The sequence below is a fragment of the Miniopterus schreibersii genome (genome assembly GCF_964146895.1).
Source record: "Miniopterus schreibersii genome assembly, chromosome: 17".
In the NCBI taxonomy this organism is placed as follows: Eukaryota; Metazoa; Chordata; class Mammalia; order Chiroptera; family Miniopteridae; genus Miniopterus; species Miniopterus schreibersii.
This window is the reverse complement of record NC_138117.1, coordinates 25,302,500-25,327,935: the sequence shown is the minus strand read 5'-3', so window position 1 is coordinate 25,327,935 and position 25,436 is coordinate 25,302,500. Positions and strand designations below refer to the sequence as shown.

General features: G+C 38.0%; 1 protein-coding gene across 9 annotated transcripts in view; it reads right to left on the bottom strand.

Moving 5' to 3' along the window:
- The window catches only part of LOC308547006 (uncharacterized protein C8orf34), a gene marked incomplete at its 3' end in the record, with an annotated part of 238,655 nt that overhangs the window by 79,938 nt on the left and 133,281 nt on the right, over positions 1 to 25,436 (bottom strand). For 5 of the 9 annotated variants that reach the window (XM_081116587.1, XM_081116588.1, XM_081116582.1 and 2 more), the window contains exon 8: positions 18,424 to 18,559. The exons of 1 other annotated variant lie outside the window; for it this stretch is intronic. In XM_081116587.1, the coding sequence (XP_080972713.1) occupies positions 18,424 to 18,559 (136 nt within the window). The remainder of the gene's footprint in view (positions 1 to 18,423; positions 18,560 to 25,436) is intronic. 3 more of the 9 variants (XM_081116583.1, XM_081116581.1, XM_081116585.1) reach the window with 1 other exon arrangement.

The window sequence follows — 25,436 nt, the reverse complement described above, 5'->3', positions numbered from 1 at the left end:
TATTCAAGGATCAGGAAAATGGACACAACATTGTCTTAGCCATTCAGGCTGCTATAACAAAATGCCACAGACTGGGTGGCTTAGAAATTCATTTCACACAGTACTGGAGGGTCTTCGTTCCAGATGTCTTACCCAATCTCTTACTCCACAGAGACCCTCCACCGACAGTTATTTAATATCTGCTTGGATGTTTCAAGGAATGGAGCACTCACAGTTGCCAGGATCAGACCTTTCCATTTTCTTTCTACCCCTCCAGTTGTCCCACTGTTCTTTCTTTAGTTGAAGTAGAGCCAGTGTGTCCTTTAGTTAGGTGCCAGTACTGCTTTTTGGAGCAACAAAAATAAGTATATTTTTTCTTCCATGGGATTGCCCTTTAAATATGCACAACTCTATTTATTCTCTTCCAATATAAACTCCTGAAATCCTCCTATTTTCTTGAACCACTGAGCTGAGGAAAATTTTATATTACTCCTGTGTTGAACAACTTGTTATTTAGACCCAAAGGCAATTTTTAATGGAGGTTCCTTTTTTTTTTTTTTCAAAATGCACCTTTAAGACTAAATATTATAGCCATATATTGACATATAGGAAAAAAATGAATGCCTTTTATGTAAATTTATAATTTAAATTAAAATATAAAAGGGTTTTTCCTTGATTATCTCTTCAATATCTACATTATTATTTTCTGGAATTTCTGAGCTCTCAATTATTTCTAAATTACTAGATAACTCCCACCTAAAATTTCTTCTGTGTATTGCTAAATGTTTCAGAAAGGCACTTTATTTTCTCTTCTGGTTTTATTTTGCAGAATTAAAGCTGTCAGAAAGTGATTCGATTTCATATCTTTACAAAGTCTCTTTTGAAGTGTGCTGATCAGTTGTGATAGAGAACTCAGGTTCCTTCACACTAAGCAGAAACATTTACTCTGAACAGTTTTCCTTTTAGTCGCCTATTAATTCTTTAGTGACTAAAAAAATGGCTTCAATATAAGCACCTATTCACCTATTAGGATAACTGACTGAAATATTGGTGTAAAATGCTTTTCATTCACAATGAAAATGAGTTAAAATGGATCCAGAATACTGAATAATAGGCCAGTTATTAAATCATAGTCATCGAAGTATTTGTCACATCCAATCTATGAGACTGCAGCCTAGATGAGGTCTTATTTTTGTCTTGAGTTAGTACCATTGTTCCTTGAGGAGGGCATTCAAAAAAATAGTGATTCCATTTAAACAAGGTGCTGTTGTTACACACCAAGAAAATCTGGTACAGAAGACAAAAAATATACAATTCTAAAACCACTGAGATAACTGAATTGTTGACAGTAATCTGTTTAACAAGTCATTTCCAACTGAAATCGAGGGTTTGGCAATCAGGAAAGAAGATATATAAAGTAAGCAGCTTTGGTTCTTGTTTGGTTTGATTTGTTTTAAAAAGAGAAAGTAAAAAAGTCTCCTTAAAGTTGTTTTCACTTCTAAGGAATAAATAACTTAGTAAATGTTAAGGGACATCTTGAGGGACCAAAAGAATATACAAGCTTTTGGTTTTGTTATTTTATTACATATATATTTAAATATGCCAATAAGACTTTAAACAAATAGGGAGGTATCCTTTTATTTTATTTATTTGCAAAGAAAATCATATTTTGATTTTGAAAGGCATTTTATATCCTGATAACTATCACTATGAGTTTTATGAGTGCTCTTCTTTCACAGTTAGAATTATTCTTTCTACATGCAAAAATAAATCTTTAAACAAATAAACAATATGTTAACATAAATTATAGGACTATAGTAACTCACCCCATAAACAATAGATGAATTTGGGTTCATTTTATTTTTAAAAATTTTATTAAAACTTCATATTTTTAGAACAGTTTAAGACCCACAGAAAAATTTCCCATATGCACCCTCCTCCCACAAATGTGTAACTTCCCCAATTATCAACATTACCCACCAAAGTGGTACATTTTTACAAATGATGTACCAGCATTGACAAATCATAATCACCTAAAGACCATAGTCCACATTAAGGTTCATTCTTGGTGTACATTTCATGGGCTTGGACAGATGTATAATCACATGTATCCATTATGATATCATGTAGAGTATTTGTTTGGTATTAACATCTTCTGCGCTTTGTCTATTCACAACTTCTAGCGCACCTGACCTCTGCCAGCCACTGTTCTTTTTATTGTTTCTATAGTTGTGTCATTTCCAGAATGTGATGTAGTTGGAATCATACAGTGTGTAGCCTTTTCAGAATGGCTCCTTCCACTTAGTAATATGCATTTACAGTTTCTCCATGTCTTTTTATAGCTTGATAGCTCATTTCCTTTAATCACTGAAAAGGATTCCATTGTCTAGATGTGTCGCAATTTATCTGTTCACTTACTGAAGGACATCTTGGCCATTTCCAAAATTTGGCAATTATGAATAAAGCTGCTGTGAATAAGTCCATGTGCAGTTTTATGGGTGAACTTAAGTTTTTAACTCATTTGGGTAAATATTTAGGAGCATGATTGCTGGATCTTATATGGTAAGAGTCCGTTTAGTTTTGTAAGAAAGCACCAAACGTCTTTCAAAGTGGCTTTACAACTTTACTTTCCTCCCAGAGATTAATGAGTTCCTGTTACTCCACATCCTTACCATTTGGTGTTGTTAGTATGCTGGATTTTGGCCATTCTAATAGGTGTGTTGTGGTATCTCATTGTTGTTTTAATTTGCATTTCCCTGATGACACATGATGTGAAGCGTTTTTTTCCATGTGCTTATGTGCCATCTGTATATCTTCTTTGGTGATCTGTTAAGGCCTTTGGCTCACTTATTAATCAAGTTGCTTTTGTTCTTACTGTTGCGATTTAAGACTTCTTTGTGCCAACTTGGATAACAGTCCTTTATGGACATGCCTCTGCAAATATGTTCTCTCAGCCTGTGGCTTGTCTTCTCATTCTTTTGACATGGTCTTTCACAGAGCAGAGGTTTCTGATTTTAATGAGGTCCAGCTTATCAATTCTTTCCTTCATGAGTCATATCTTTGGCGTTGTTTCTAGAAGGGCATCAGCGTACTCAAGGTGATCTAGGTTTTCTTCTATGTTATCTTTGGCAGCTTTAAAGTTTTGCATTTTACATTTAGGTCTGTAATCCTTTTTGAGTTAATTTTTGTGAAGGTCTGTTCTAGATTCATTTTTTTGCATTTGGATGTCCAGTTGTTCCAGCACCAATATTTTTTTTAAATATATCTTTATTGATCTCAGAGAAGGAAAGGAGAGAGAGGTAGAAACATCAATGATGTTTGATGTTTGAGTCATTGATCAGCTGCTTCCTGCACGCCCCCAACTGGGGATCGAGCCTGCAACCGGAGCATGTGCCCTGAACGGGAATTGAACCCGATTGCCTGGATCCTAGGTCAACGCTCAACCGCTGAGCCACGCCCTCCTGGGCTCCAGAACCAGTTTTTGAAAAGGTTATCTTTTCTCCATTGTATTGCCTTTGCTCCTTTATTGAAAGTCAGTTTACAGTATTTACCCAGGTCATTTCTGGGTGTTCTATTGATCTATTTGTCTATTCTTTCATCAATACCACACGGTCTTGATTACCATAGTTCTACAGTAAATACTGAAGTCCTTTAGTGCCAGTTGTCCAACTTTGTTCTCCTTTAATATTGTGTTGGCTACTCTGGGTCTTCTCTCTCTCCACATACCTTACAATCAGCTGGTCAATATTCACAAAATAACTTGCTGGGATTTTAACTGGTACTGCATTGAAGCTACAGATCAAGTTGTGAAAACTGACATCTTATAATATTGAGTTTTCCTAACCATTATCATGGAATCTCTCTCCACTTATTTCGTTCTTCTTTTATTTCATTCATCAGAATTTTGATTTTTTCCCCCATATAGATATTGTATATGTTTTGTTAGATTTATACCTAAGTATTTCATTTTGGGGGTGCTAATGTAAATGACATTGTGTCTTTTATTTCAAACTCCATTTTTTCATTGCTGGTATTTAGGAAAGCAATTGGCATTTGCACAGTAACCTGTATCCTGCAACCTTGCTACAATTGTTTATTAGCTCTAGAACTTTTTTGCCTATTGTTTCACATATTCTACGCAGATGACCATGTCATCTGCAAAGACAATTCCATTTCCTCATTCCCAATCTAAATTATTGTATTTTCTTGTCTTATTATATTAGCTAGAACATTTAAAGTATAATGTTGGAAAGGATTGATGATAGAGAACATTCTTGCCTTATGCCTGATCTTAATGGGAAGGCTCACGCTTCTCACCAATAAGTATGATTTTCAGCTGTAAGGCTTCTGTAGATATTCTTTCTCAAGTTGAGGAAGTTCCCCTCTCTTTGTAGTTTACTGACAGTTTTTATCATGAGTGGCTGCTGAATTTTGTAAAATGCTTTTCTGCATTCATTGATATGATCATGTGAATTTTCTTTTTAACTTTGTTGATGTGATGAATTATATTAAGCAATTACAGCGAAGTTACTTAAGTGGAAGCATTTCTGACTTCTTGATAATTCTGAATAGCCCTTCATTCTACCTTAAACAGCAATATCTGTTTAGATTATACTCCCAAGGGGGCTAGGACTAAGATAGGCAAAGCAACATGGACAAATTCATTCCCACTGATTGTTCATCATGCTGATGAGGAAGTCATGGGATAACTTATTATGGAAAATTTAACTAATTATAATAGCCTCATGCCACACAGTCATTACCTCTCCTTCCTCTCAAACCTACCTTCCCCCCATTATTATTGTTGGCAGCAAAAAAGGAAAGAGTGACTACTCTGGAGCAAGACCTGGTTAAATTCCCTGCACTGCTGCTTATGAGCTGTGTAACATTGAGTAAATTACCCAACTTCTCTAATGTTGCCAGTACTTAATGAATTAATGTAGATATATAAAGTGCTTAGAAAAATACCTGACATGGAACACACTCAATAAAAATTAGCTATTATTCCAAATTTTACTAAGTAATGTGCCTCATGCATTTGTCATTAATTTATTTAACTATTCAATAATTATATGTGTTACAAGCACTGTTAGTGGTGCTGGAATTACAGCAGTGAACAAAACAGACAAGATCCCTGACCTCATGCAGCTGATACTGTATCAGGGAGGGATAGAGGGAACATGCAGTAAAATAAATAATAAGTGATGAAAGTTTGAGAAAAGCGTTGGGTAAGGAGAGAAACAAACAAATGGAGTTGGGGTCAGGGAAGTCCTGTCTGATGAGATGACATTTAAAATGAAGGAGTAGGTCCTGCAGGAGTCTGAGGAGAGCCCACGCCCATCAGCGGAAATAGCAAGTGCCAAAGATGAACAAGACAGGAATGTGCTTGACCTATTAGACGAGCCAGAAGGCCAGTGTTATTGCTGGTCAGGAGCAAGGGAAGAATGATTCAGGCGATCTAAGGGTAGAAGGAAGGAAGCACCGGCCACTTACGGACACTTAAGCAGGGTTCAGTGTTTTTGGCAAAACATATCACCCAGCTGCCTTTATGCAACAATACAGGAAGACCACAGCTGGAGGTGAGGTCGCTGCGGGGAAAGGGATGTTGTACACTCTTTTGCCTTCTTCTGGGAAAGCCAGAGAGTCCAGTAATTATCTCAGGAATTCCTTTTAGGAAAAGTAATGAAATGGAGTGACCGGATCTAAAGGACAATCCTCTCTCTCTCCCATAAGAGGTATCTTTCTAAAATATCCAGGTAACTGGGCACACTCACTGATGCACGTCGTCTGTATAGGTACAATTTAAAGTTGCCTTCCTTATTTCCATCTTTATTTTATTTTATCATTTTATTTTTTATCTTTTAAAAATATATCTTTATTGATTTCAGAGAGAGGAAGGGAGAGGGAGAGAGAGAGATAGAAACAGCAGTGATGAGAGAGTCAATGATCAGCTGCCTCCTGCACACCCCCGACTAGGGATCGAGCCCACAACTAGTGCGTGTGCCCCGAACGGGAATCAAACCTCAATCTCCTAGATTCTAGGTTGATGCTCAACTGCTCAGCCCCACCCGACCAGGCTCCATCTATACTTTAAATAAAAATTGATCTACTAATCCATGCTGTAAACATCTCTACATTAACACACTCGAAGGAGTAGACTATTCATTACACCAATGTGAATTTCATCTTGGCCGTAGATCTTTCTCCTAACGTTATGACACCACTAAATTGAACCCACATTTTCCTAGCTGAATCTATGGCAGTAGAGAATTAACTTTTACAACACAGCCTGTTCGTTGAGTATCATTTTATTGAATGATGTTTTTATAAATCTAAGTTTTAGGGATTCTCTCCATTGTAAAAATATAGGGGATATACTAAGATCTAGATCAGAAAGTTTCCAATCCTAACTTTGTGTGATTTAAAGTGTGAATTGTACCCCATCATAGAATACTTTTATGGCTAATGGGCATGGTGAATCATGCTGAAATATGAATCTCCTAGGTCAGCAGCTCCTCTGCCATCAGCACATCTCCTCATGGACACAGCAGGATGTGCAATGCTGTGATTCCCTGGTGCTTTCTCTGAGGATGGACTAGGGCACCCTGGTGCACTCAGGCTTAAGGAAGAAGAAAAAGGCATCTGGTTAATCTTGCCACGAATGGATGGCTGATTATTGACAAAAAATAATGCAAAACTGACATTAAAGATGGTGGCGGACTGAGTGGAAGCTACACTGACACTCTCCTGGGACCAAACTGGAATTACAACTAAAATATAGAAAAAACATCCTGAATAATCAACTACAATTGAAGACTAGCTGGAGAGCAGCCTCATAACCAAGGAGGAAAAGTGGAGACTGCAGGGAGACTGGAAGGAAGTATGGATGCGAGAGGGCTGGCTGGGCCCCCACAGGCAGCAGCTGAAGGTCCGGAGGGAGATCTCAGCTGTGGGGGTTCCCACTGAGGACTCTGGGGCCTAAACCCCAGGCTGGGCTTCCCAGCCCAGAGCACCAGAACTGAGAAGGGTGCCCACATAACATCTGGCTGTGAAAAGCAGCCGGGTTTTTGTTGCCAGGGAGAGGCAGCTGGAACTGCAGGCACCCTCTTAAAGAGCCAACGCACAAAGTTTCCTGTGCAGCCACTCACCTTGGGCTCCAGCTGAGGGAGGGCAGAGTGGACTGGAGCTGTGTGAGGAGAATCTAGGGTTGTGGACTCTAGAGATTGAACCCCTCTGGATTCTTGTGCCTAGTCATTGCCCCAGACTGCAGAAGACATCTTTAACAGTCAGACATTTACCATCCTAGCAGCTTTTGCCTAAGGGGGAAGCAATTGCTCCACCCCACTGGAAAACCTCTCATCCTACCCCAAGGAGTTCCTACAGCCCAAGGCTCATTAAGAGAATCAGATTAATCAGTCTGCAGGCAGAAGTGGACCTCAGAATGCTTTGAGTCTTTGCCTGATCTGCTTCTGTACCCGGGCCTTGGAAAAGCAGACTTTGGTGTGCATCTTGGTTCTCTCCCAGCCCCAACAGAGGGGACCTCAAGCTGTGTGTCGTTAATAACTCTAAACAGGGTACACAAGGCCAGTCACAAACAGCATCTGACATTGGCCTGCACCAGAGACCTTACAAAAAGACTGAGAGTCCTAGCAGGCCTACCTAATACATAGAAACAAACCCAAATAGGCAGCCAAAATGGGGAAACAAAAAAAACAATTCCCAAATGAAAATACAAGAGAAATCTCCAGAAAAAGAGATAAATGAAATGGAGATAAGCAATCTATCAGATACATAGTTCATAATACTGATTGTAAGGATGCTCAACAGCATAAAAAAAGATATGGAAACTATGAAAAATGACTGGTCAGAAATGAAGAATGACATGGCAGGAATAAAGGAGATGTCGGAAGGGGGAATGCAAAACTTATTTCTGTTGAATAAAAAAGTCTAAAAACTCTAGATAGAGAACTAAACTTAAAACTCTAAGTACTGCTCAGGACAAGGTATTCATTAGGCTACTAAAACTTAAGTACTCTCATTTTTTCAGTGTCCCTAATCCTCTAGTTCCAAGCTATTATACCGCAAATTTCTCAGTGTTGAGGCACTGATAATCAAGATGATATGGAATAAGAACTCTGCTCCTCACGTTCAGACGCAGTACTGAGTGCTAACTGATGGACTCCATCAGATTCCCTCTCTGGGAGTTTGTAGGTAAGATTTAGTAAAAGACATGATTGTAAAGGTAAATGTCTTAACTCTGCCAGCAGATTCAGTTGATGGCTAGAAAGGGATGGAAAAATCCTCTGTTCTTGAAATCAGGCTTAAGGTGTAAGATGGGGCTGAATGAGATGCCTCACTGGTGAGCAAAGGCTGGAAATGAGCAAAACCACTGTCAGCCTGTAAGGCCAAAGAATGATTCAAGGAAGCAGAAAGAGCCATCAGTGAGAAACCCAACCGAGCCAGCTGCTGGCTGAGAGCCCTGAGGGTCCAGTATAAGGCCTAGTATTATACTGGGCACCCCAGAGAGGGGTAGGTGAAGGAAACTGAAAAGCCAGCACACAGGCAGGGGTACAAAGAGGAGAGGGGGAGAAAAGAATTCCCCCTCCAGGTGGGTTTACAAACCTTCAAAGAACATGAAAATAACATATGCCATGAAATATTGCCAACCAACTGAAAATAAAATGGAAAGACTACGTTAGCCTAGAAAACAAAAACGAGACTTTAAATGAGTATCTAACAATCTTAAAGAAAGAGGAGAGGATATTTTAAAACATGTATCAAAAGGGGAAATTGAGTTTACGTGATTTAAGAACACAGATTATATTTAGTTTAAATTGAACATAAAGAGATAATTTGGGTAGTTAAAAGTAAGACCAGAAATTAAAAGAGAATTAAGTTAAGAAAAATAAGAAAATTGAAAAATATCAAAGAGACATAAGACAACGCGGAAAACAAATTGAGAATCTATAACATTTATCCAAGGCGGGTAAATATAGAGATAGAATAGAGATAAAGAATAGAAGATAATAAGTTTTATTCAAAGAGAGTGACTGAGCACCTTACTAAAGTAAGGGGTGCCTCTTCCCCTAAGACAGGTAAAACCAAGACGAAGGGTTAATTAGATTCCGCATCACCCCAGTGCAGTGCCTGATCTCTGGTAGCATGTTTCTAGGGGACAGGTTAGCAACACCTATTAAAAAACTATCATACAAACTTTGAGAGAGAAAGGGACCAAGCTCTAAGGATGTTATAAACTTGGAGCAACCAGCTTCCGGGATCATCTTTCTCACCGCATGGAGCAGCCCCAAAGAAAGTCAAATCTGGAGATAAAAACAGAGATTGAGAGAGAGAGAGAAAGTCAAGTCTGGAGACAGAAATGGAGAGAAAGAGAAACAGAGAAGTGGAAGAAAGAGAGATTCCAGTTTATGTTCCTCCAAGATTTCATTCTTCCAAGTATTTAATGACTATGTGGGTAAGGAATTATTTAAGGTACTGAGGAAATATAAGTGAACCAAGACAGGCTTGTTCCTACTCTCCTAGGGTTAATAGTTTAATAAGAGGGAAGGGATGATGAATAAATTAAAAAAAGAAATTCAAGCCAAATACACTATGGTAGACCTTGAGCCAGGTATGCTGGGAGAGGTGAAGAGCTATGAGACATAAGGTGGTTTCTGATAAATGTAGCTGGTGCAGCAATGCTAGTGACAATCAATAACAAAGACTGTTCTGGAAAGATATGAAAAACACTCTCATTCTTTCATAGTGTTGCTAAAAGGGAATACAATCTCTCACTCAGTTGACCAGCAGTTCTCTTGTTGAGGGAGAGATCTTGACCACGTATGTCCAATAGGCTTTACAAATTTAACATGTGCAAAATCCTTGGAGTCCTGAGCATCCTCAACAAGCTACTCCCAGTTTTCTCTGCCCCACCAAATGGTTACACCATACTCCAACTACTCTTACAAATACCTTGAAATCATCTGTGATTCATCTCTTTATCTCATACACAATTATTAAGTCTATTGGCAAATCCTATCATCTCCCTCCTCAAAAGATTTCTAAATCTCACAGTTCCTCACCATCCTTATTGCTGTTCTAAGATTAGAAAATTTCTACATATGTCTTGTTATTTTTTCAAGATCTTCACACCAGAGGCTGGGTGAGTACCTCACCTCAGTTCTTCCTGCCTGCGGATGATCATGAAATGACATAATCCATATTTCAAGATACTGAGTCATGGTTGTTTTTTAAAAGGTTTTTTTGTGCACCAAACATCACATAACCAAGGTAAAATTTGAGCAATGCAGACCCTGAGAATAGCAAAGGCAGGCTACAGGACATAGACAAGCTCTTATTTTCATGTTTTCTTCCTTATTTTTCTTCACTTCCAGGGAAGAGTGGGTTATGATTCATACTTGAGCTCTTTTCAGATCAGAAAGACTTCGTTGTTTCAGGTACGAATCATAAACTGAGCCTGTGTGCATTTTTTACTGTGACCTATGTTACTTCTATTACCCAAGAAAAACAAACAAGCCAAAAAAAAAAAAAAAAAGAATTCAAGAAAACAAAATAAACAAAACACAGGGACCTACTACTATCTTTGTCCCTAGGCTACATCAGGTTTCCAGGTGCATTCTTCAATCCTAGGGTCAAGAGGGTATCCCAGCCCTCCTCTTTCTTTTCCTTTATTTGTCCTTAATTTATTTGATTTAATTGGTTTAATTCGGTACCATGGTGTCCTGAAATACCCAACTCCCCATCTCAGACAGAGAGAATCATGTTACCATGAAGAGAAGACTTAAAACAACAAACAAACACAAATAAAACTGTAATTGCCTCCCTCACCAATACCCAGAAGAGGCCACAGAAACTCAATTAAGGGCAAGCGGCAAGCAACAGAAACTTTTCTCAGGAAACTCTAAAATACATCTAAGCGTAAAAGACTACCCTCATACTTGAGAGGGACTGATACCTATATTACAAATGAATTATAAGGCTGTTTTATTAAAAACACTTGTAGAGATCTCAAAACTAAGCCAGCCACCCACTCCACTATGATCCCATGAGCAGAAATGATAACCCCCATGTTACAAATAGAAAACTGAGGTTAAGTGATTTCCCAAAGTTGTTCAATAGCCAATTTGGGAATCCAACCCTGGTTTCTCTTGCTCTAAAGCCCCAGCTCTTTGTAACACAACAAGAAAATAGCTCTTTAGATTGTGTGTGTGTGTGTGTGTGTGTGTGCGTGCTCACATGCACACATGTGCATTCAAGGACCTCCCCCCCTTACGAATCTCAAAACAATTGCTGACAGAAGTGAGGATGGGGAGAATCTTGCATTGATTTATAAATAAAAGAACTATGAAATTACTATACTAAGAAGTGAGATGAAGTGGTCCCCAGCTTTGGACAGGTGTTGTTGCTCTCATTTCTTCTTTCATGCAGATCTTGAATTAACAATAAAAGCCATATATCAGTATTTCTCCATGGGTGTGGACTTTGCCCACAGCAACAGCCCCCGTAAAAATAACCGTCAGTCACACGCCGTGTAACCCAGCCATCCTACCGGGCTTTATTTTTTCCATAGCACTATCACCATCTGACACGTGGAGTTGCACTTATTTGTTTACATGTCTTTTCCCAGATAGAACTGTAAGTTCCTATGGGTCAGGGGTGTTAATTTTTATTTTCAGAGCTTATCACAGTACTTGACATAGAATGTGTGTTCTATAAATGCACTTTGGTTCAAATTAAATCTTTTTGTCCCTTAAAACATGGCAGTAGGTGCTGCATTATATTCATGAGTCAGATGGGACCTTTTAACCCTCTAGGATTACGATGTCAATTTTGCGGAAAACTTTTCAGTGTGAACAAGAGATAACAGTATCTTTTTCTCCTTAGTCATTTTTCTTCATGTCAGTTTTGCTCACCTTTCTCTCCAATGGGAACTGGATGAATTTAAACCTTATACAAATAGTTGAGAAGCAAGAATAAAAATGCATAGGAAAGTGAAACAAAATTGAATGTATGATTAATTATATATTATATAGGTTTCCTCAAGTGAATTAGTAAATCCTAATATAGACAGTTTGAAATTAATTCACATTTACAAGGTTTGACACTGACCTTTTTTTCATCAATTCATCACCAATGATGATCTGCTTTGGCTTTATCTAGTAAACGCACAACTAGACTCGGTATTTTAGTGTCATAATGTTTAGGAAAAATGAACAAGTTTTGGTACAATGACATGAGGCAAATCAGTTAAAAATCAGCAGGAGACTATTTGAAAACAAATAGCTCCTAGCATTCCCATCCTGTGGTTTCTGAGGCAGGATCACCCCATGTCCTCTATAATCCAATTTCTTTTAAAATGGCTCTCGGTTCCTTTTTTTGTGCACTATTGATGTTAAGCATGAATGAATGCAAACATTTGCACCATCAAAAACAAATATCTTCTTACCACCCGGAATGCCCTAGCAGGAGTCCACAAAAACAAGATTTAACTCTTCAGAATGGCAGTGAGCAGACAGAATTAATGGGTGGTCCTTACAGAAAAATGGCTTATAAACTTCACTGAAACAGTAATTTGGTGCCTTGTTATTAGCATTTGGCTACTTGTTATTTTTATTTTAACTGTTACCTTAAAACGAAAATTCAGAACCTTTCATGGAGAAATTTAATTTGAAACTCACTATTTAATTTTGCAAACCACTATTTTTTAAGACCATAAAAGTTTTGTTTACAATTCCTGATAATTTGAATGAGATTGTCCTACCAACACTTTACTTTTTGGTTGATATGACTTAGGTGTGACTCCTAGGCAACAAATGAAACTTGTTTTGCTCACACTGTTCAAGGATCTGTAGATGTCTTGGTGGAATCTGCTAAAAGTCTAGCCAAAACACTCAATGAATATATAAAAAAATCTCCCTCCTAATGAATAAGGCTGTTGATTGTAAGGACACTGCCGTATTCTACATAGAAAATTCTTTCTTTATTTAAAATTGTAGTTCTATAATGACCTCTTTCCCCTCTAATCTGAGAAGGAAAAGGCATTTAACCCAGATATTTCTGGGTTAAAATCTTAATGCATTTTGGTGGTCACATATCTATCAGCCACTCATTTTTCCCACTTGCCAGGGGCTGCCATCTCTTTGTTTAAAACACACAACTTGCAGCAATGTCCACATCAGACTAAAGTCACCAAGAGCGGTAGAAGTAACACTATCCTGCATAATCTTCCAGTTTATAAAACCAGCTTTCTTCCATCTATATTTTTTAACCATGTGTAAAATACTTATTAAAAATTCTCTGATCTTCTTATTCCTTGACACTGCAAATCAGTAAACTTGTTGAAATTCTTGATATTGTAGTCACTTTGTTGTAAAACCTTTCAGAACAACTTAATGTGGCTGAATTTCTTTTGTCCTGATGTCTTGTAAAGTGGAAATTCATGTATATCTTATACCTCTCAATTATTCCCAGTAAAATATATCAGTCTCATTACAGATCATGTCTTCCAAGTGGGTTCTGAATGAGAAGGGCTCTGTGGCCTTTGGCTCTATGCCCTCAACTTGATAGAACAAAAATGTTCTGTACATATCATGGGCACACACTTGGAGCTACTGTGACACCATAAGTAGCTCAGGAGTGTTGTAGTGCTTGAAAAAGAGATTGAGGAAAATCACACACTAAAGAGTAGACTGCACCTCTTTACACTAACTTGATTATTGATAGGTTCTTTGCAGAAGCTCTGAACATCACTTGAGTCTTACTGACTCTATATTGAGGTTGTTGGTGATAGTATCTTGGGGCTATAGTACTATTTCAAGATCACAACATATCCATTAAGCTCACTTAATATATTTTACCTCTCCAGTTCTATGGGAAAAATGACTCCTTGACCTTAACACTCTAAGAAACAACAAACTAACTAATAAAAATGTCTCCACCTTACACTGTTGTATTGAACACAAGAAGTTCTGGATGGTGGACAATAGTTTTCTCCCCAGTCAGTCAGAAACCTAAGGCAAGAGAAAGTTCCTGAATGTCAGTAAAATGAGGCTCCTTTTCCTCAATACCTGAGCACTTTCATGTGGTCCTCTCAAAAAGATAGATAAAAGGAAAGCTCAAAGTGTTTTAAACTGCTTAAGTATTTACATGGTAATTATCCCATGAGTGAGAGGAAGAGAAGAGGAACCCCCCTGTTCCCTGAGAGCCTTGCACTGTGAACACTTTGCTAGCTGCCTTTGCATGCATTATCCTGTCCAGTGCTCTCTATCCGCCCTAGAAATTATCTCCAGGATTACATGAACTCCATTTCACAAAAAAGGGACCAGATTTTCTGAATATTTGTATAATTTCCCCAAGATGACACACAAGGTACTTTAGAGTGTGGACATTCCATTCAATCCCTTTGTCAATCTTCAGAAAAAGTTATCTTTGTAGTCTACCTTTATTGCAAAGCTTTGAAACGTCTTGGTAAGTACACAATACAACTTAACATTAATTAATCTAAAGTTTCTTGTCCATTAGCCCCACACTGTATCCAATTCAGTAAGATTTGGAATTAAGTCCTGATCCCAGGTCCAAAACCCAATGTCAGGCTTCCTGTATTCTCTCACAGGTCTCTTCCAGGCTGGTACTAGTGCCCACAAAGAGAGCAATGGGAATGGGAATGGGCACAGCTCTCTAAATGAAACAACTGTTTTCTCCATGTTGGTTTAGTTTGCAGAGCTGGATTTCTGATCGACTCACTCTGAGTTCTGAGAGATTGCCTGTTCATTCTGAGACTACCACCTGGCTACTGTAAATCCCTGCCCATAACCTAGTGCCCTGAGACAGTATGATCTGTCTCTTCTGGGCACCAGATCCTTCCCCCAGGGGCCTGCCCAGGCTCCTCAGCCTGCATTCCTCCAGTCCTAATTCACTGCTTATCTTTGGAGTTCCAATGTTTCCACAGGTCAGAGGTTACAAACAAGGGCCTTACAGGCTCCACAGGTCATGTAAATGAGTGAAGTTGGACAGACAATCTGAGGTGAACTAGAGCAGAATTGCTGGGTCTATGGCTCTAGAGGGGAAAGCTGCTAGTGTGTATACATTTGAAAATGTGGAACCAGTGTTATCACCCTTAAGGATTTTTAAGAGAAGATAAAAATCCCAATTTTTATATAAAATTAGTAACTAATCCAGTGGTACTTTTAAATGTTATGTGAACACACAAACCTGTATACTACACACAGTCCTGGAGTTTATGACTTCTGCTTCAGATAATTGTTTAGCCCTGACTTAAAAAGTATTATTCTCACAGACTTAAAAAACCTTACTCACACTAGAAGAGATGAGTCAGCAACATAAACTGATGTTTGAGAATCAATTATGGAAATTTCTGATAACCACATCAATGCATGACGAAAGTAGTCTTCTCTAACTAATATAGGGAGACAATTCTCCGTGAGTCTCTCATGTTTCTACATATCTTGTGAGCAGAGACACTGACAGCCTTTGTTTCAGGCAATCTGTTCCGGAATGTTTTATATAACAAACAGCCTTGGAAGAGAGATATGGAATGTGTCTCTAGAGCAATGCTTACTTCCCATTGTAAAATATTCATGTTTTCTAAACTCAGGGTTCCTCTTATATACTGCAACCTACTGCCCTATTTGTGTTCGTCTGTGAGACTTGTGCCTCAGGGATGCAGTGAAAATGCTAATACTCTGACAATTATTACTGTTGTGCTTACTAAGTCCCTTGGTCTCTGATCCAGGAGTTTCATGTCTCTGCCAGCATCTTTAAAACATTGGCTGACTAACATGTTAGGTTGCAAATAGGGTAAAGTCTCAAGTCCTTCTAAGGTCTTGAAAATTGATATTAGTTTTTCTAAACTCTGGCTATAGCAGCTACTCTAAAATTAAAAGCCTACTGTCTTCTATAATGGTTACCAAATTTCCCTGAATCAATATATCTGTCTTGCTTTTGAAAGTACAACATTGCTTTCTGCTCCATCAAAACAATCATGGAATCCCATCATTTCAAACACCTAAATGTCTTCCTATCTCATTCTTTATCTTTTTTGGCCTCTACCTTTGCCTTCAGAGAATAGCTTGGTGCTTGGCAATCCAACAGAAGAGCTCAACAGTCAAGCTATACCTCCTGGGTGCGAAGTGATTGCCACCTACTGGCTGTGTTCCTGTACACAAGTTAATTAATTAACATGCTTTATCTATAAAAATGAGAATAATAATAGTAACTAACTCCCAGCATTATTTGAGAATTAAATGAGTTTTTATATTTAATGTGCTTAGAATAGTATCTGGTACATAATGAGAGTGCAATAAATGTAACCAGTTACTCAACTGAATATTTCTTCAATAAACTCAGTAAAGGGCTCACCTTAAAAGCAGATTGTAATTTACAGTCTAACTCTATCACTTGGAAGATAAATGGTAAATAATTTAGGGCTGTGTATATGTTTGGTCCTTTCTAAATTCAAATCCTCAGTAGTTTAAAGACATATTATTTCCATAGCCTTTCCCTTTTGAAAAACCAACACTTCATATCCCAACCTTCCAAATGAATGGAAGACGAAGCACAAACCCCTCTCCAGTAAAATTATAAATGTACAAATGTGTACAAAATGTACAAATAAAGGCTTTATTTAAAGTGGCAAACTATTCTTCCATAGAAGGCCTTGTATACTCAGGATGCCTAACTGTTATCTGTGTGGTGTCCTTCGCACCCCCACCCGTTGCCAGTAGAAGTGGGCTTCTTGGGGTACTGCTGGAATAAAAGTTTCCAGAGACCCCCAAAGGAGGATGAGATATCATGGAAAGCTTTATTTCTGTGGAATTAAACCCCTGAGTTTACAAGGTCCCATCTCCCTCCATCCCACCAAGAAAAAAAGTCCCATTTTGTCTTCAGCAGAGATAAATGTAAAGCCAGTGCCCAGAGTTTCTGCTCCATATTTGCCCAGTCCAATCCAGCATCTGGCTAGGTTAGCTTATGTTCCCAACTGTAGTCTATTGGGTGTAGGGTCCTCATGACCCATGGCCATGAGGCTTCTAGGGCAGCATGGCTATGGTGGGAACATGAGCAAGTGCAAGGAAATAAGAGCAAAGCCAGAGGAACAAGAGAGAATTCCTTTGTCTAGGGATTATGTATTCCCAAATTTGTGTGGGCTTGCTTTGGGGTCCACCCCTCTAGCCAATGATCTTTGTTCCCAGGTTAGACAGACAGATAAGCACCTTCCTTATGTCACGCCGACTCACTGTGCATGTGTCCATCTTCACATTTGTCCAGTCCCTTTCCCCAGTGATCTGCAAGGAAAGGGCCAGTGGTTCCCTGGCGAGTGTGAAATTCCAGCTTCCTGGTGAAGCTGCCCAGATGGCCATGCTCATAATGTCTGTACTTCCCTTTGCTCCTTTCCTATTATTAATATTAATAACTAGCTAATTACAATGGTAACATAACTATCATCACACAAATATTACCAGTTTTCTTTACAGCCATAACCAAAAATTCAATTGACTCAAATATCACTCATCTGGAGCAATGTTTCCATTGGTCTTTTCACTGTGCTATGGCACAATTAAAATAAAAATTCCAAAGAGATAAAAGGGAAAGGGGAAAGGCTACAAAAATTTTGATTTGATTTTCCTACACTTCCCCCGCCTCCCAATTTCCAAGCAACTAATCCCCTCTCAAACAGTACAATGGAATAGCTAGACATAAAGAAAAGCAGATAAAACTGGCCAGCCAGTGCATTGTTCTTGCTAATCTGCACCATTTACATAAGGGTTAGAAGGCTTGTTTTATCATTTAAACAGGCTTAAAAGCCTCTTTGCAAATGAGATTTAGTGCCTACAAAAGAATGAATTCTAGCTATTCGGTGAGTTTCTGCTGGACCAGCACTGGGAGCTGACTTGGCAGTAACTTAAGCTACTTCTTTGGCCTCATACAGCATATGCAAAGATTGCTTCCAGCTGCCAAAACTGAAAAGCGTCAAGCTGATTAAATTCTTTCCAGGAGGTGAACAAGATCAGGAGCAGGTTAAGAGGCCAATAATATTAGATCTTAGACAGTACCTGGGCAAACCTGTGCTTTATGCAGGTGCTTTAAAAGTGGCTTTGAAATTTTAGACCCCCTTGAATCTTCCTTTGAAAGGGAGCAGACAGGCAGACAGCAAATGAAACTCAGAAACAGAAAAACTTAAAATAGTCCCAAACTGTGAGGTAAGGACAATCTAAACTCTTTGATTCATTGTTGGTCTGAGTGGCACTGGGCACAAGGATCAATGACACAACCAACTCCCTTGCCAATGTTCGCACAAAAGATAACTAGAAGGAAAAGATTTTCTTTACACAAAGTACACACTTTGCCTCAAAATGTTAGATTTTAAAAATCAAATTCACATTTATATAATATACCTATAATATGTTTTACCTGGCACACCTTGAACAGATGTTCAGTGTGACCTTGGCCTGAGGCTCAGCAGGGTAAGTAGCACGACCTTGGTTAAATTTGCTCCCAGAAGGTACCAGAGTAGTTACTCCCTCCATTCTTAAATCATCAAGATCCTCTGTAACAACACAAACAATTACAGAGAGAAAAATTAATTTTAATAGTACTAAGGAGAGAAGTCCACATTTTCAGGTGTCTGCAAGTAGTTTGTAAAGGAAAACATTACATTTCCGCTTTGCAAAAATCTTACCTCATGCATCAATTATTTTTTAATCATTTCTAGATGTAGTTGGAGACAAATTATATGAGAAGATTTACAGGAAGCCAAACCACAGCCTCTGCAGCAATTGGACCAAAATGGTCGGGACTTGGTCAATGACTACCAGCTTCCCTGTTTTTGCCTTTGCTTCTAACTCAGAGCCAACCAGAAAATAACAAATATGTTCCCAATCTGATTACATAAGATTCTTTGCTTCTAATTAGCTTGTTGTCTCCTTCTCATCCAACAATCTCCAATCAGAGCATATCAGAAACTTCCTCTTTTTCCATTCTAAACCTTTCCCTTTTGCCTTCACCTGGGGAGGAGAATAGTATACAGGGATAGTCACGCTCAGCTGTTCCCTCAAGCCCCTTCCTATTTTCCCCAAATTCTCAGTCAAGACTTCAAAGATCTAAGTTTCCCTTGTAATTCAGTCCTGATACAGTAGTACATGATCTCCTGCTTTATTCAGAGACCAAAGAATCCTACAAAAGGTGTTCCATTTACTTGTCCTCAGACTTGACAAAAAAAATACATAAGGTTTCAAAAGATAAAATAAAATTTTGCCAAAACATAATCCATTCTTGAGGTTATAACTGATATAAGGAGGGCAGTCACTCTCTCATGATCCTTATCATGAGACTACTCAAACATCTTAGCCTTCTCACAAATCAACTGAGAGGATTTCTAGGCTTAACTGGATACTTCAAACAAGTGTCAAATTTTCCTGAGACTTTGACAACTCTCAGTCTAAGTCATGATGGCCTTCTGTAATCTGAAGAAGGCTTGTCCACAGAACCCTTCCATAGCCATCCCCAACCAAAAATCCTTTCATCTATAATGAATAATCTGCACAAGCCCTTAGGGTTTTAACTCAACTTCATGGGAGTTATCAAAAACTCATTTCCTTGACCTGGTTGCAAAGGCTTATTTCCTTGTTTTAGGGAAATAGCTGCCACTTCCAAATTCTGCTTAACTAGTTACAAGCTCCCCTCTTGTTCCCCTGGTTACTCATGCAATACAGACATTACTATTGCCTGAGAACATACAGCACTTTCCAGCTAGCTAATTAACTTCTCATGAGAATGTGTTCAACTCTCCCACTCACATTACTCTTCGTCACTGCAACACCCTGATCCTACCAGAAGGGAGCCTTGTGATTTTCTTACCTCAGTTAGGAAATTTGCCTACCTCACTCAGTTTTTTTAAGAACTCCCACTGAAAACTTGACCTAATGTTATTTGTTGATAGATCATACATCAAAACTTGAAACTGGAACAGAATATGCTATCACCAACTTAAGCTTGCCTTTAGAATACAATCCTTTGTATTATTGCACTTACTTGAGCTTGTCAACTAGTCAAAGACTACAGAATAAATATATATACAGGGAAACCTCCCCCTTTTTTTTAATATGACTTTGGGTTGCATTGGAAACAAAGGTGTTCTCAAATCTGCTGAAAACCCTATCAAAAGTGAACAAGTTGTTTAAGACACGTTTAGATACACCCCTACTTCATAAAGATGTAGCTATTATAAAAGTTGGAGCTCATGGAAAAATAAATAATAATGAAGCTCAAGGAAATACTCTAGCAGATCATTTTGCCAAACAAGCAACCTTAACCAAGGTTATCATGCTATCTAAACTCTTCAAGGATAAATACTTAAAGGAATTCAAATAAACTATTATGAATATCAACATTTAGCCCCTAATTCTGAAAAAAAAAAAATTATGGTTTTAGCTTCACTCAGATAAGCTCTGGTGTTCTCAAGATAGCTGCTGGGTGACACTACATGGTTTCAAATGGATAGTAGCTAAATTTCTCCATGAAACTACTCATCACGGTACAGATAAATTGGTTACTATGTGAAATCAACATGACCTCTCTGGTTAATTCAAAGACAGTTGTGGTCATTTTTAAGTCATGTGTCCTTTGTCAACAACATAATTCTAGAAAAGCTATAAGGTGGGATATGTACAAGAACCAAAGCTTCACAGGCCCTTCGAACTCGATGAATTTTATGCAGCTTTTACACTCCACAGGATTTTAATGTTTTAGTTATTGTATGTCTATTTCCAGGATGGGTTGAAACATCTCTTTGGCAAAAAGCTATAGTCTTTATAGTTGCTAAAAAGCTGCCTGATTTTTTGTTTTCAATCTTGGGAACACAAACTTTTATATAAAGCACCCACGGTACACACTTCACAAGAAACATGATAGAAAAAAACCTTACTCAGAAACCATGACACCTCTTACCACCTACAAACTTATTATTGAAACAATCAATAACATTCTTAAATGAATTTAACAAAACTTTCAGAAACCCTTAAGTTTCCATGGGCAAAGATAGTATCACTTGCCCTTATGTCAGTATGGTCCACTCTCTGATGTACACTGTTTACTATGAACTGGTAACTGGTTCCCCATGTACCATACCCAGTCCTATCACCAAGAGGATAGGGTCACATTCAAAATATCTTCTTAAAAAGTCTCTTCATGATATTCAAGTATGAGATTTTGTCTATTGGAAGATATGTCTGAAAAACACACACACAAAGCAAACAAACAAAAAAACCCAACTGCTCTTGAACCTTATGGAAAAGATTTTATCAAATACTATTAACAACAAATACAGAAGTAAAACTCCCTGGAGTAGACCCTTGGGTTCACATTTCACAACTAAAGAAGCAATCCTGAATCAACAAAACAAGAAGCCTACTATAACAGGAGACCTCGAACAGGATTCTTCAGAACAATCCAATGACCTCAGATAATGGACAACTTCTGCCCATGTTGGATCAAAACCCCTTCTAATTCCTTTTTTTTTCTTTCCATCTGCTTATTTACAATCATTATTCTCATTTTCTGTAGACTCCTGGTTGTTACCTACCCATTATGGCCTTTCTCCTCTTCTGTTCTGTTCTTATTAAAATTGCTAGATCAAAGCATAATCATTCTAATGCCAATCTCAGATTATCCAACTAATGTAAGGTCTTCGTTCCAACATCATGTCACGAATAATTCCTTTTTTCCTGGGTACCTGTATGTTCCTAGCAGATCCTACTTCCTTCGCAGCCAGGATGGCTACGCTTACTTTCCTCATACTAATAACTCACGCACATTAGGAACAGTATTACAAAAATTATCTGTATACAGACACCCTAATCCTATAAATCATCAAACTGGAAATTATAATTCAGACGTGAGCTCCAAATGAGGCTACCCTTGATTATTCAGAGGGAGTTATTGGGGGAGTTACTGATTCATTGTTTATACAAATAATCAAAGCAGTATTTCCAATAATAGGAATTATATGAACATGATATGTAAGAATATGTATCATTTTAACTCCAACAGAAGTTACAAATAATATTACCTCTACCCTAGGTGAAATACAGGTCCATTTCAATTCCTTGGCAAGAATAGTGATGAATAATCTAGATTTCATGTTCACTAGTCATGGTAGATTCTGTGCCATTGCTAATACTCCTTGCTGTATTTGGCTCAATTAAATAGCTAAGGTAGAAAAGGATATATAATACCTTAAAGAAAAACTAGCTGTCTCTCTAAGATTGATCCTTATGACCTATGGGATTGTTTTCTTGGCCTTGGTTAAAAAATTCAGATTTGGTTCTGAAGTATCTTTGAGGAAAAAAAAATGGGGGAAAAAAAAATTATATATATATATATATATATATATGTTTCTATTGATTTGAGAGAGAGAGGGGAGGGAAAGGGATAGAGAAATTGAAGCATTGATGGGAGACAAACAATGATAGACTGCCTCCTGCACACCCCCTACCGGGGATGAAGCCTGCAACCCGGGCATGAGCCCTGACTGGGAGTCGAACCAGCACCCTCTTGGCTCAACTACTGAGCCACAGCAGCCAGGTTGAAGCATTTTAAATGGACTTTTAGTTGGTCTTGTTTTTATCATAGTGATCATGATGCCAGTCCATTGAGTTTTCTCATCTTGACACTTAATCTTAGTGCTGGTACAGGTCTTACATGCTTCTGTAAAGTACTATCTTGTCAGATGATCACCAAAGTAAATACAACATCAGAAAGTTAAGAAGCTCTTGTGATGTAATTGACTATGGAGATGAGTGAATACTCAAGCCGTGACGATCTGGATCTCTACTCTCACCTTTTGGCCAACTTCCTGCAAGGGAACCACCAAAAGAGGGAACGGAGAGATTGAATGCACAAACACACAATGGATAGATCACAGATTCTATTAGAACAGTAACCTACAACCTCTGCTGGAATTAACCAGAAAGGCCAAACCACAATCTCTGCAGCAGTTGGCCCAAAATATTCAGTATTTGGTTTATATAGGCCGGCTTCCTTCCTTTACCCTCATTTCCAACTCAGAACCAACCAGAGAAATCCAAATATGCTCTCCAAATCAATTGCATAAGGTAGTCTGCTTCTAGTTAATCTGTCTCTTGCCTCCCCATGTCAACTTCCAATCAGAATATACCTCAAGCCCCCCCCCCTTTTTTTTATTATAACGCTTTCCCACTTTTCCTACTTACTCTGGGTCTCTGGCAAATAAGAGTGATGGTGGGTGACTGCCTTGCTATAAAAAGCTCTGAATAAAAAGCCTCTGCTTGTTCTCATTTAAAAGGTCTTTATTTATTTCCTTAACGGTAACCTTTAAATATAAAAAGCTTTGTCATACAGAAGAGATATCACAATTGCCCCATGACTTCAGAGAAGAAATGGGTCTTAGAAGAGGGAAGGATATTTCTGGGTCTACATAATAATCTTCTTACATTTATAGCTGTTCAAAAGCATATTGTACAGTGCTATATGGAAGATGTGAGTACCCCATCCATGAAGTGCTTAAAGCAGAAGCTGGATAATTCTTTATGGTGGATGACTTAGAATTTTGCATAAGCATTGTACTAAATGATCTCTCCAGTTGAGTCCAAATCTAAGCTTCCCTCAAACTTTCTCATTACAATTCTACGATGGATTTAAGGCATATATGATACTGATAAAAAGAGTAAATTGAATGTTTAAAACCAGGTTGTTTGTTTAAATGAAGCAACAATCTCTTGGAGGCCATATTGCTATGAATTAGACCAAAAAGTTGCTTCCTCAGTTTTATTTTTTGAGCCACACCACGCTGACTTATTAATGAAGTGAGTACTGAGTTATTCTTCATACTGACATGAAGAAATTATGTGATTTATTCTGCAATAGGAAATAGACATGGTGGCTACCCCTTACCTTCAAGGCCAAACCCTCACTCTCTACTTGCCTCTGCACCATTTTTCTGCTAATAAGATAAAGAATAGGGGGTATGAGGCTTCATGATAATTAATTAAGCATTTGTAGGTGCTTTATGTATGTAGAGAAAGTAGTAAGACATGAATTTTATAACTACATTTTTGAAGATTGCCCAATCATCTCATCCCCATCTGGGTCTCATTTCTTTTAAAGATTTTGTTTTTAATGGATTTTTAGAGAGAGAGGAAGGGAGAGGGAGAGAGAAACATCAATGTGAGAAAGAAACATCAATCGGCTGCCTCCTGCAGGCCTCCTACTGGGGATTGAGCTCGAAACTTGCGCATGTGCCCCCACCAGAAATGAAACAGGCAACCTCTCGGTGCACAGGACAATGCCCAACCTACTGAGCCACACTGGCCAGGGCAGGTCCCACTTCTTTCTACCCAGCTCAGAATAGCTGTCACAGTTCGGGGGAAAAAGAGAATCCTAGAGTCGGAAGCGTTCTGGAATTTATTTGCTTGTTCATTGAGACTTCAGGTTGCTGCAAGCTAAAACTCACCAACTGCTATGGCCATGAAAGTGTCAAACGCAGCTGTGATGATGGCATCGAAACTGGCTCCTGTAGTCTTAGGAGAGGTCTTGCTTGGATAAATATTCATTCCTTCAGTCTCTCTTTACCAACATTCATTCTCTCAAGGAAGATCAATGTGCTTCCTTACCAAGCTCTAAAGGGTGATGCAACTATAAAGAACCTTCCATCCCGTTTAGTCATGGAAGAGTACTAATAATCTATGTTTAGTTTATAAAGAACACAAATAAAATACAAATCTAGGTCTCCACAGTTCCATTTCCTTAATAACTTTACAGGGAGCAGGGGTCAAGAATTAAATAAGCAAGGGAAAGAAACAGAAATCCAAAGCTTAGAAAAATTTGGAAAGTTTGCATAAATTGAAAGAGAGGAGAGAAAACAAATTAAAGAATTTGAGTAAGAGCCTGTCCAAGGAATTTCTTAATGTTGGATATGTCAAGGAAGAAAATACAAGGAACATTTTTAAATACAGAAACTTAGAATCTTAAAACATCAGTGGTATCAATGTTGCTATGGACCACTTTCAATGTGTCTCGTCCAAATTAAGATACGATGTAATAGTACAACACAAGCAGGATTCAGAAGACTTAGCATGAAAATAATACAAAATATCCAATTTATAACTTTTATATTGACTACATGTTGAAATTAGAATATTTTGTATATACTGAGTTAAATAAAATTTATTATTAAAGTTAATTTTGCTTGTTTCTTTTTCCTTTTTTAATGCGACTACTGGAGAATTTAAAATTATATACATTGCTTCAATTTGTGGCTCACATTATATTTCTACAGGACAGTTGCTGTTCTAGAACATATATTTCATGAATATCTCAATAAGATTATATTTTTAAGTAAAATAAACTATCTTATATTGTACAGCTTTAGACTAAATAAAAATTTGCAT